A 12,397-nucleotide genomic window follows, 5' to 3' on the forward strand; every position below is an offset into this window, starting at 1 on the left:
AAAAGGAGAAGGGCAGTGGTAAATTTACATAGACCACAAAAGATATTGAAGCAGTGGAGAAAGTGCAGGAAAGGTTATTAAAATGTTACCAGAATAGAGAGATTGCAACCATTAGGAAAAAGTGAAGAGGATGCAACCCTTTGGAAAAAAACTTTAGAGGACACCTGATGGAGGTCTTTAAAATAATGAAGGAGGTTGGCAGGTTGGATGTGGGGAAACTATGTCAACTTGTACCTGAGACCAGAACAGGGGATTATAAATATAAAATAACCACTAACATAAATAAATAACAAAGGAAGAATCTCTTCAAATAGGAAGTGATGAGAATGTGGAGCTTGCTGACAGTGGCTGAGGCAGATAATATTGATGCCTTTTTGAGGTGGCTTGATGCCTATCTGAAGGAGAAGAGAATCAATGGAGATGAGGTGGGCTAAGAAGAGGTAGTTCGAGTGGGCATACTCTTGGTTTAAAAACTGGCATGGACCAGTTGGCCGAATAGTCATTTTATATGCTACGTATTCTGTGTAATTCTGTTCAATAGCGTTCAGTAATAATACTGCTAAAAACAACCAGAAAAGGAAGGATTGAATGCAAGTGTAGGATATGCCTATTTAGTGATGACAATTATCTTGGGGTTTTTAATGTGGTTATTTTAGATTGAGCAAAACACCTTTTAATCTTTGAAAGTAAAATGCAATTTTGCGATTAAATTTGAGCAAAATCTGATGCAAAAAAGAGATTAAACAGTGCATTTCAAAAACGTGGTTGATTTATTCAGTTTCCTGCAATTTTGATTTTGTGAGAATTCAAACTGGAACTCTTGAGCAGTGTTTATTTTTCCTTTGCATGACAATCAATCACAGCAATCAGACGTGTTTCATTCAAGTGGCGGGAGGGGTTGGGGGCAGTTGACTCTTAACAAACAATCACAATGGCAAAATTACCCCACCCGAGAAAACGCCCCCCCACCCTCCACAATAACCACATCTTCCCATCTCTTGTCATGTTCCCATCATGCTCCTCCATCTCCCATCAACATTCAGTTCGTCCCTGTTTATGGTCTTTGATAAAGTCATTGGCCTTCTCTGGGGTTTCCAAATAGTACTTCCGGCCTTCAAAAGCCACCCTCAGTTTTGCTGGGTACAATACCCCAAATCGGATCTACCTTCAGTATTGTTGAACCCGGCGTGCCTTACGTCAGCTCCGCTCCAATGTCCTGATAGACTCCTGTTCCTCTCCCATTCACAGTTCCTCTTCTCCCTGGCCCACCGCAGGATCTTTTCCTTCTCCACAAACTTATGGACCCTCACAACACCGCCTGTGGCAGCTCCTCTGCTCTCAGTTTCTGCCAGGAACCAGTGCGTGGTAACCAGCTCCGCGGTCCTGTCCAGCACCCCCTCCTCCACTAGCCCCGCCAGCATCCTTGAGATGTATCTCATGGCACTCGTGCCTTCCACACCTTCAGGTAAGTCAACGATACGCAGGTTCTGCCTTCTGGATCTGTTCTCCTGCTCCTCTATCTTTGCCCTTAGCGACTTGTAATAGTTCCCCAGGAACTCCGCCTCCAATGCCACCACCCGATCACTCCGCCTCCAACGCCACCACCCGATCACTGTGATCGGACATTACCTTCTCCATCTCCCGGATCTGCGACCCCTGTGCCTCCAGACACTTCTCGACTCTCTCCATCGATCCTTTGAAGGGTGCTACCGCTTCCTCGATGGCCTTCGACCAATCCTCATGCATCTTCTTTCCCTGCTGGTGGAACTTCTCTCTAATAAACGGCATCAACTGCTCCATTTGGGGTTTTCCAACTTGCGAAACCCTTCCCCCCCCTCCACCATCTTCCCAATTGCCACTGCACCACAGGTCTCCTCCAGTTCCTTGGCCAGGTATTTAACCTTTTCTGTCGGGTCTGGTAACCAGCAGACATGCCACTGCCGGGGTACTTCTCCTTCACACCTGCAGCTACACTTTCCTGTCGCAGTTACCCCGCTTTCGGGTAAAAAGAGCTCAAACCAATAACTTTGAGCCGGAGCTGCCCTGTGTGCGACCACTCACTCCATGGCTGCTACCGGAAGTCAATTTGGCTCCTTCCCAGAGTTGATAGTCCATTCCAACCCTGGCATTAGAGTCCCCAAGGAGGATGATCTTACCATCTCTAAGAATGTTGGAGAGTATGGTAGCCATGATGTGGAGATGCGGGCATTGGACTGGGGTGAGCACAGTAAGAAGTCTTACAACACCAGGTTAAAGTCCAACAGGTTTGTTTCAATCACTAGCTTTTGGAGCACTGCTCCTTCACCTGAGATTCACCTGAGTAAGGAGCAGTCTCCGAAAGCTAGTGATTCGAAACAAAACTGTTGGACTTTAACCTGGTGATGTAGGGCTTCTTACGGAAATTATGGTGTCCAGGGTGGGGCAGAAGCTTTCTTTGCACTCACCATTGGCATCAGGGGTTGGGGCGTCGGCACTCATGACCGTTGCCAGCTGGTTCTTGACAAGTTGTAGATGGAGAGTATTGAGATGGCCATTGATGCCGACAGAGAGCTCTGAGAGTCGGTGGATGAGTTTGTTCTTGATGGCAAATCAAATTCCATGTGTCCTGGGCTAATCCTAGTGTTTTCGTCTCCAGGGGAAGGTGTAACCACCACCAGATTCCTTCAGCTGCCTTTCGCCTGCTCTTCGGGTCTTTTGCAGGGCAGAGACATCAGTGTTGAAGTGCCCGATTTCATGGACAACAAAGGCAGTTCTCCAATCCGGTCAATTGTTTTGTTTGTTATCCATGAGGGTTTATATATTCCAGGTTCCAAAATTGAGGTTTAACTTTGATTTTCTGGCCGCAGGTAGATGAGCGGTTTTCCAGCCAGCGATGGAACAAACTATTTTTAGGGCAACTTTTCTAGCTCTTTCCCCATGTGGGATGAACAGAGTGCATCCTGGAGAGGATGCTCAGTCGTGAAGAAATGCTTTCCTGTTCCTAATCCAAGAGCCCCATATGATATAATGGCTAATTGAATTACTGACAAACAACCCTGAAACATATTTCAGCAGGAGAAGTGAGCAAGGTTTAAAAAAAATTGTTAGGTGAATTGGACATTCTGAATTCTCCCTCAGTGTACCTGAACAGGCGCCGTAGTGTGGCGACTAGGAATTTTCACAGTAGCTTCATTGCAGTGTTATTGTAAGCCTACTTGTGACACTAATAAATATTATTATTATTTTTAAGAGTTGCCCTGGGAAAGGGGGATTCTTAAGCCAAGGTTCTCTGTCTCCCCTTCCACTTTTGTTGCCACTCCTCAGCAGAGTTTATGCAATCAGTTTGCAACTGTTTTGAGGCTTTCTGGAGGAAGCATTGCCTCAGGGCACACCGTTTGTGGCAAGCTCCTCCCACGTACAAATGTAAATTTTTTCCCTTTTCAATAAAGCCTTCAGAGTGACTTTCACAGTCCTCCTTGAAAGCGGGTGCCATCCTAAAGTAAAAAGAGGATCTGCTTCGGAAATTGATTACTTGACCTTGTTATGGACCAGGGTTTAGATAACCCCAAAGTGTGTCATGGAATTCACCTGACCCACAACTTTTAATAGATTGTGGTTAGGGAGCACATGGCCCGCTCTACAGATGTAGTATAGCAGAAATCTAAAAGTATTTTTTAAAGCAAAACAATGTTTATTCTATGAACTCAGTTAACCTTTTTAAAACATACAGTGAACACCTTAGCAACCATCAATTCAAATACAACCCCCAAAGAATACAACACCCTAAGTAATCCTTAAACTTTCCTTTTAACATTCATAAGACAAAAAGAACCCTTTGTACAGAAAGACATCAGGTTTAACTTCACTATGGAGAACAGTTACCACGTGAAATCACCAAATGGACATTGCAGAGATTCATACACATCTTGCTGTGACTGCAGCGTCTCCAAAACTAAACACACCCTGTAGCTGCAAGCCCAACGTGAAACTAAAAGCTGACAAACAGCCCAGCTCCACCCACACTCTGACATCACTGCAGTAATAAACACCCATTTCTTAAAGGGACCCCCACTACTTCTATTCTATAAAAAACACCCATTTCTTAAAGGTACTCTCACATGACAACCTACAGATGCAGTGTCCAGGTCAATGGAGCTGATTTTGCATGATCATGGTTGCAATGCTGGAGGAATTGACTTCAGTGAGGATGTTGGAAATTGTTGATTGTATAACAGTACTGTAAAGTAAGGGAAGGATGATTTGGGGAGCTTTATTCCCTCTATTCTACCAAGCCAAATCCTATTCTTGCATCCTGTTGTCCAGCTGTGTTCGTTATATTGGATGATAATCACAAGTGGAAATAGAAGTCAATTTTCTCCTCAGTTTTGTGGCATCTCATTTGTCATCCCACAATTACAGGTGAGGAAGGCATTCTTACTGATCTTAGTTTACCCATTCTAGAATTATTCCCAGTACACCATTACAACTTCCAAGTGGTTGTTAAATGATTAGGGTTTTTATCTCCATTACTGTATCTAGGGGAACATTTGCATGTGTTGGTCATTCTTTGTGTCATGGAAAGCTTTCTGATTATCCATCTCAAATTTTCCTTTCATTAGCTAGGATGTATGGTTTATTGAATGAATTTCACAATTTAAATTCAAAGAATTTTCTGGATTACATTTTCCATTTTGTTTAATAAAGTTCTTTAAGGTCATCACCCTGATGCCTCCTTTCAAAGCTGAAAAGTTTAAATTTCTCCAGCATTTACTGATAAACTCAGACCGTTGCTACTAAATATTAGCCTTGTGGCTGTTCTGTGCTTAAATGCCCTCAGTTCATGAGTACCGTCATTTTATCTTAGTAAGCAGAACTAAGATGTACATAGATCCCTGAAAGTTGCCACCCAGGTTGATAGGGTTGTGAAGAAGGCCTATGGAGTGTTGGCCTTTATTGGTAGAGGGATTGAGTTCCGGAGTCAGGAGGTCATGTTGCAGCTGTACAGAACTCTGGTACGGCCGCATTTGGAGTATTGCGTACAGTTCTGGTCACCGCATTATAGGAAGGACGTGGAGGCTTTGGAGCGGGTGCAGAGGAGATTTACCAGGATGTTGCCTGGTATGGAGGGAAAATCTTATGAGGAAAGGCTGATGGACTTGAGGTTGTTTTCGTTGGAGAGAAGAAGGTTAAGAGGAGACTTAATAGAGGCATACAAAATGATCAGGGGGTTGGATAGGGTGGACAGTGAGAGCCTTCTCCCGTGGATGGAAATGGCTGGCACGAGGGGACATAACTTTAAACTGAGGGGTAATAGATATAGGACAGAGGTCAGAGGTAGGTTCTTTACGCAAAGAGTAGTGAGGCCGTGGAATGCCCTACCTGCTACAGTAGTGAACTCGCCAACATTGAGGGCATTTAAAAGTTTATTGGATAAACATATGGATGATAATGGCATAGTGTAGGTTAGATGGCTTTTGTTTCGGTGCAACATCGTGGGCCGAAGGGCCTGTACTGCGCTGTATTGTTCTATGTTCTATAACTGGATGCAGTACTCAAGATCTGACTAAAGCATTATATTAAGATCTCTAGATATTGCATGCGACAGAGAAAGAAATAAAGTGAATTCCTCATATTAGAAACAGAAAGAAAGAAAGACAGTGGAATAGGAGGAAAGAAAAGATGCAAATAAAAATAAGCAAGTTAAAACGTAAAAACCTTGAAGGTTATGGAGTTACCCATGCCATGGGTGGTTCTAACAAACTGTGCCTCTTATATAGATGACTAGTTTACATTAATCTAGCAACCGTCCTGCCTTAATAATCTTCATGGCGCAATGTAATATAATTCTTACCTGGGCTTCATAACCATACAGCTTTTCTACATGATAAGGATCAAGAGCCGTGAAGCGATTCGCTGTCAGATTGCACAACCAGACATTTCTCAAGACATATGCTGTTGAAAAATATGAATTGAGACAGCGCATACTGACTTTTGCTAGTTTTGTTTGGGGCATGCTTTGAGATTTCATCTTATTTGGCCATGTTGATCCTGATGTTTGCTGACCATCTGATTTAAGAAAAGATTAATATCTTGTTAGTTCTCTTTCACAAGCCAAAAGCATAAAGTCATGTTGCATCTTATTCATTCAATGGAATCCTGTTGGCCTGAGACTTACAACCAGCTCTATTGAAACTGAAGTAATAGATGCAATTACCATTGCATCTGATACACACAGCATATTGATTTCACACTTATTTGGGCTTTACAGGGTACTGTTCAGAAATTGGTATTTTCCATTGAACATTCCATAGATAGCAGTAGTGTGGCCTGTTCTGTTGGCAGCATTTATCAAAATATTTTCCTGTATTTGGAACTCCAGAACATGCTGAGCATAGTTTAATATAGTCTGTTTATTCCAATAACAATATGTTCAAAGCAGAATATTGTGATTAAATACATAGCTGTGGATGAAAGAAAAACCAGGCTATCCATGACTTAGCGCCTGATAAAGGACGGTTATGTTCAAAATTAGCCCTGTAACACAACCAGATCAATGCCTCTGTCAGTGTTCCTCAAATTGTTAGTGGTGTTCCTAAGTAAGAGAAAAATTTCCACGAACGCCAATGAGCATTTGTTCTGTAGTTTAACCCAGCTGATATAAAATGAAGCAGGATACGTGGAGTGTTTTTATTGTATCATGCAATGAGATATTGTTAGTGCATTGGTACTGATAATTCAACTGGTGTCTGCTTAGCCCTACCTCTCATTTATTTCTCGTCCTCGCTAGAAATTGGTGCCTCCAGGCTTCACAGTCTATCCGATGTTCACCAAGTTATATTTGATGCTGTTGTTCCTTTATTGCAGTCCTTTTAAAAAAGGCAGAAAATGCTATGATTACTGTATCACAGCTTCTGTCCAGCAAATTAAATTACTCTATTAAAATAGAATTATTGAACAGAACTATAGCAGTTCTGTTTATCTGACTTTTACTTAGCAACCCCCTAATTCAAATCAGGAGCTCATATTGTGTGAAGCTGCACATCCAATTACTCTGTGATGCAGAATTCATAAAACATAGTAAAATCCCTTCTTCCCAGTGTCAGATTTTGGGGGGGTACGCCAAAGATGTGCTGGGGAATTCCTCTCAGAAGTTCCCAAATAAGCATTTGCACCACAATTGTCCAGAAGTGCTAACATCTTGAACAATTGCACTGTGCTGGGTACCATCCGACAAAATTATTTAAATCATTACCTTTGGTTAGCTCTGCCAGGGTTATGCTAATAGTTACTCAGAAAATGTTGTAAGAAATAAAACCACTTCTAACTTCTGTGTAACTATTTTATATATTCAGACCCACATGGGACTCCCGCCACACTTGCAACCCTGTAGATGACTCCCCACCAGCCACCTCACCCCAAGCATCCCCTTCACCGCCCCCAGCGGCCACAGTGTTCCCTACCCAGACCTGACCCACCTGCATCACAGATGGGCGTCTCCCCCCCCACCAACCTCCCAAATCCCATCCACTTACCTTTGTTATGACATCCTGGGCTAGGGTGCAGTCAATTCAAGCTTCCCATTCACCTGGGTACGACACAATTGGATTAACCAATAATTCTTAGAAAAATACCCGAAGTCTTTGCCCAATAATTATAGTCAACAGGTTTGTAAATTTCAACATAATTAAGTTAATTAATAACAATAACTAAATATGCAGCAATAAAACAGGTTAACTGTTATCTAATTGTTAACCCCCCCGCACTGAAACTCACCCCACCTTCTACACACACAAGGCAGACAAGTACAGAGGGAAGAGGGGGTAAAATAATAAGGAAAAGGAAAAGCTGAGAGTCTTTATTTCAGATGGTTGTTTCTAGCACACTTTCCTTCAAACTAGGCTTTCAGGTCGAGATTTCTGTTTTCCAGTCTGTAATGGTTTCACTGTAGGTTCATTCAGGTCTCTGCAGTTTCAGGAACACAGCAGCTTTTCTGGGAGAAACAGCGAGAAAGAGAGCAGGTAATTTCCCCTGAGTGTCCAGGGACCCGACTCTGCTTTCCTGAGGTCTCTGGAAATCACCCCACTCAGGCAGGATCCAATCACCACCTGTTATTGGGCAGAAATACGGCTTTTTGGACAATTCATTGGCCACCAACTAACCAATCGAATTGAGTCTGACCTCATCTCTTGGGTGCCACAAAGTCTGAGTTTTGCTGCTCAAAATCTAGCACCATATACTATGTTGTAACTTCTTGAATTCCTCATTCTCTCTGCTGCTTGACTTAAAGATACATGCCCATTAAACATCCATGGATCAAAATGATAATGGCACAAAATAAAGGGGAAGTAAGGGTATCAACAGGAAGGACCCTTATACCGTGAACATTTACCTTCTCACTGGCCTGTTATTTTCAGTGGGATCTTTAAACTGACCTCATTTATGACAGCTAGTGCTGTAACAAAGGGGGGGGGGGGGTTGTCCTCCTTCACTCTCATTCTTTTAGACAGCGACGTTGGGCCCAGTGATCCCTGTGCTGCCTAGACCTCGTCGGCCTGAGTTAGGAAGGTTGGGTAAGACAGCGATAGACAAAATCTGGATCTGGTAAGTGGATATGGAGTGACAGCCCGATGCTGATTGCCATTCCCAAGGAAGTTATATCCCATAATGAGATACAATTACAGTTGAGCTCTCAGGATCTACCAGTTGTGCCAAAGCATAATTTGTGCAGGTCTGATTCTCATGGCTCAGAGAATCATGGGGTGAAATTTCATGGCCCCTTCTGCTGGTGGAATTATCTGGGCCTGCTGAAGTCAATGGACTTTTGAGCGGCCTGCCACTTTTTCTGTCCTCATGCCTGCCATGACAGGGCCGTAAAACTTCGCCCATGGGGCAGGGAAGGATTGTTGTAGATAGACTTGATTTCAAATATGCATAATACAATATAGTGCAAAAAAAATGGAATGAACTGAGTGGTAAAGTGCATTTACTTTGATTTATAACAGATTATTCCAGATAGTCTGGCTGTTCAGGATAACTGCCAACTTTAAATACTATTGGCCCGTGTGCTTTCAACTGTCAAGCTCTGGAATTCCCTGCCTAAATCTGTTGTTGGAGAAACTGCAGTACAATAAATTAGATTCAATTGACTCTATTGTTAATAAATATATATATTGTTTATATATTGATTTAACTTTCACGTAGCAACTATTAACATATTTCATCAAAGAGATTAGCACGGGTGATATACATAAAGCTATGTAATTTCACAGTAAAGTGTGCAACCTGGGCGAAATTAATTGGAACCAAAATGATATATTAAAGTGAGTAGAATGCTTTTGTTTTAGCGTTTCAGTGGGCACAGCGCGTTTGGACGCTTTATTGAATATTAAACTTCGTCGCTTGAATGCAAAGTCGGAAAAGTATTTAATGTATTTGTGTTAACTTGCCATGTTGGCAGTGCTGAATACAAGTGTTCTGTTATTGTGCAGCCTGGCAGCGGTTAGCTGGGGCAGTACATAAGTTATGTTTGGTATCCGAAGGACAATGAGGCTTTTGCTGGCTGAATGATCAATGTTGGATCAAGTTCACTTTCACATTCCCAGCTCCCACTCGCCGCCCACCTACACACGAAACAACGGCGGGGCGGGGAAGAAGCTGTAATTTCGTCCGAGCGACTCTGCTTTATTTTTGAACGGGCGTTTGGAACTCCGCCTCCAGGAGGCTCCGAGGGAGTTAGACGGTGGCCCGGGGACTGGCAGTGGGGTGAGCGCTGCTCCCGCTCGCACGGTTGGGACGTTGTGTCAGCGGGAGGAGAGCCCTCGCGCCCCCGCACAGAGCGCGAGCGGCACGGGCAGCGGGCCACGTGCAGGACCAGCCCGTGCACATCCTGCCCAGCTCAAGGAAGAAGCCGCCAGCTACTAATGGGAAGGAAGCAACAATGTGAACTTTTATTACAGCAGTGCGGGGGGAGAGAGAGAAAAAAGCATGGTAATCATTAGCAATGCTGTAAACCTCCCGGTGTTCCAGTTGGAGGCGACCTCGAGTTGGTTGCTCGGTAATTTGCCTTGGGTGGGGTGGGGTGGGGAGGGGTAGGGGAGGGAGCTAGTTGGGTGTGGGCTGGAGGGGAGAGAGAGGGTGGTAGTGAAGACAGAGCAATATGATGGACAGAGCAAGACGATGGCGCTTTTACAAACCGGCTCTGGTACTCGCTGACTGTGGAACGCAATCAAAAAGGGACGTGAGCGGATTTAATTTTGACAAAACCTAAAATTCCTGTTCCTTGAAGGTTGAAAATGTGAAATTCCAAATTTATTTTTCTCCCTTTAGCCCCTTTTGGATGGCACTCTGAAATGGACAGAGAATCGACTGGTTCATGAAGTGCAGGATGAGGTGAGGGATGCTGATGTTCCGCGCGAGCGGCTCTCAAATTGTAACTCGGAGATTTGGCAAGTTCTTTTGATGCATCTCAAACACCGCGTTTTAGCTCCTATTGTTATTTTTAAAATACACCAACGCTTCGGAAGACGTTAATAACAAGGGGAAATACGACACACACTCGACAAGTTGCCATTCTGCACTTTTGGACTAAGTTCATTTAACATGGTCTTAAAATTATAAGTTATGAATATTTAGTATCATGGGAAGCCTGAAGAACATATTGCCTTAATAGTAAAATATGTATGCGATAAAGTGTGTTGTTTTACTTCAGTAACTACGATTATTAACATTAGGTCGTCAAATGGGTCGAGTTCAATAAAAATAACCGAAAACGCACACGCACCTGTAAAAGGAAGCGCAGCTGTAAGGACGTGGTGACTTTCAAAGAAGTATGTATGCAAAGGTTACTGGAAAATATTCTGAAGCTTCCTTCATAACTTCTGTTTAAACACTCATGCTTATTTCCAAAGGATTTTTCGTAGGCTGAAAATGTGCTTGAAGGTGCGAGCAAAGCATAAGATAACAGGAGTTTGAATATGCAACTTTCCTATTCCTACATTTTTCAATTAAAAAACATTTAAAGCTGACTGGAATTTGCTAAAGCCAAAGTGTTTGGACACAGTTTGCAAATTTGAAATTGATGTAACCGATTGATGTTGTTTCATGAATTAGATTGTAGCTTGTACTTTGTCAGTGGATCTTTTCAGCTGTGTAAGATGAGGGACATGTAGCAAATCAAATCCAATCCATAGGGGATGGGGTGAGCTAAATATGGTGTACTTTTGCTGATGGCTGAAGAGATCAAATCGTGAGAGGCAGTTTCTGTCGCAAGTGCTACATGATATGATGTGTGCTATTGTTTTCGGTTGGTGCCTGTTGTCAAGATACTGCAACCAGTGACCATCACAGTGTTGCATGATGATGTCGCCACTTTCTTCTGTGAGTGTCTCCAAAATGTGAGAATCGATGTTTGGGGCTTTCAGGTCATGTTTGCAAATATCTTTGAAACCGCGCTTTGGGTGTCTCACTGATCGTCTGCCTCTAGCTACCTTGCCACGCATAAGATCCTTGGGTATGTGACCATCTTCAATCCTGTGAACATGCCCAAGCCAACAAAGCTGCCTCAGCTGGTTGAGTGTCAATATGCTTGAGAGGACTGCTGCATTCAGGATCTTGTCCTTTTGTTTAGTGTGACCAGACATACACATGACACTCTTGTCTAATATTTATGGTTTTCTAGATGCTTATTGTCAGAGAGAACAAGTTACAGGCATGAGGGGAACAGCCCTGGAGTTTCTTTCATCTGAGTTTCCATGTGGCCAACAGTAGCTAGTAAATTGTAGCTTATAATTTGTTTGGTAAACATGTCTGATGTATACTTTTTTGGGGGACGATGGCATTTCTGGAAATAAGCAGTTCCAATTAAATGTTTGTTCATCATAAAAGGGAACAAAAGGCAAAGAGACAGATTTAAAATATGCTGTGGAGTTAATGTCTATTCATACCCATTTTTAAATGAATGCAGTATTTTCCAACAATTATTCTGCACTATTATTTTTCTTCTCATCTTTAGGTAAGGTTTTATAGTTACCATCAGTTTTGGTGTCTTTCTCCCAAGTGGCTACTTTTAATTTCTAAGTCTAGGCAATGTGTGGTCTCAGGCTGTTTGACCACAGAAAGCCATTGTAACAAGGCTTCATCTTGTTTTTATCCAATATAGGTACAGATGCATTTTCCAGTAATGGTGATTGGTCAGCTTGATGTTGAATCTTTGGTGATCAAGTGGCATTTAACAAAGTAATTAGAGCACTGAGCTATATTACAGACCTTTGGTCAGATGTCAACCTGAGTACTGTAGCTCCTGTGGTCCCAAGAAACAAATAGGTACTCAGGCCATGGAGATAGTGTAGGGAAGGGCCACATGGATCATTCCTTGTGCCAGGGTACTGAATTATAGGACTGGAAAAAATTGGATTCTTCA

General features: G+C 42.8%; 1 protein-coding gene across 6 annotated transcripts in view; it reads left to right on the forward strand.

Moving 5' to 3' along the window:
- Positions 1-12,397, forward strand: part of aopep (aminopeptidase O (putative)) — a 480,514-nt gene that overhangs the window by 236,152 nt on the left and 231,965 nt on the right. For all 6 annotated transcript variants that reach the window (XM_072516725.1, XM_072516726.1, XM_072516724.1 and 3 more), the window contains 2 exons: positions 10,306-10,368; positions 10,710-10,805. In XM_072516725.1, the coding sequence (XP_072372826.1) occupies positions 10,306-10,368; positions 10,710-10,805 (159 nt within the window). The remainder of the gene's footprint in view (positions 1-10,305; positions 10,369-10,709; positions 10,806-12,397) is intronic.

Source organism: Scyliorhinus torazame, chromosome 9, assembly GCF_047496885.1.
Source record: "Scyliorhinus torazame isolate Kashiwa2021f chromosome 9, sScyTor2.1, whole genome shotgun sequence".
Classification (NCBI taxonomy): Eukaryota; Metazoa; Chordata; class Chondrichthyes; order Carcharhiniformes; family Scyliorhinidae; genus Scyliorhinus; species Scyliorhinus torazame.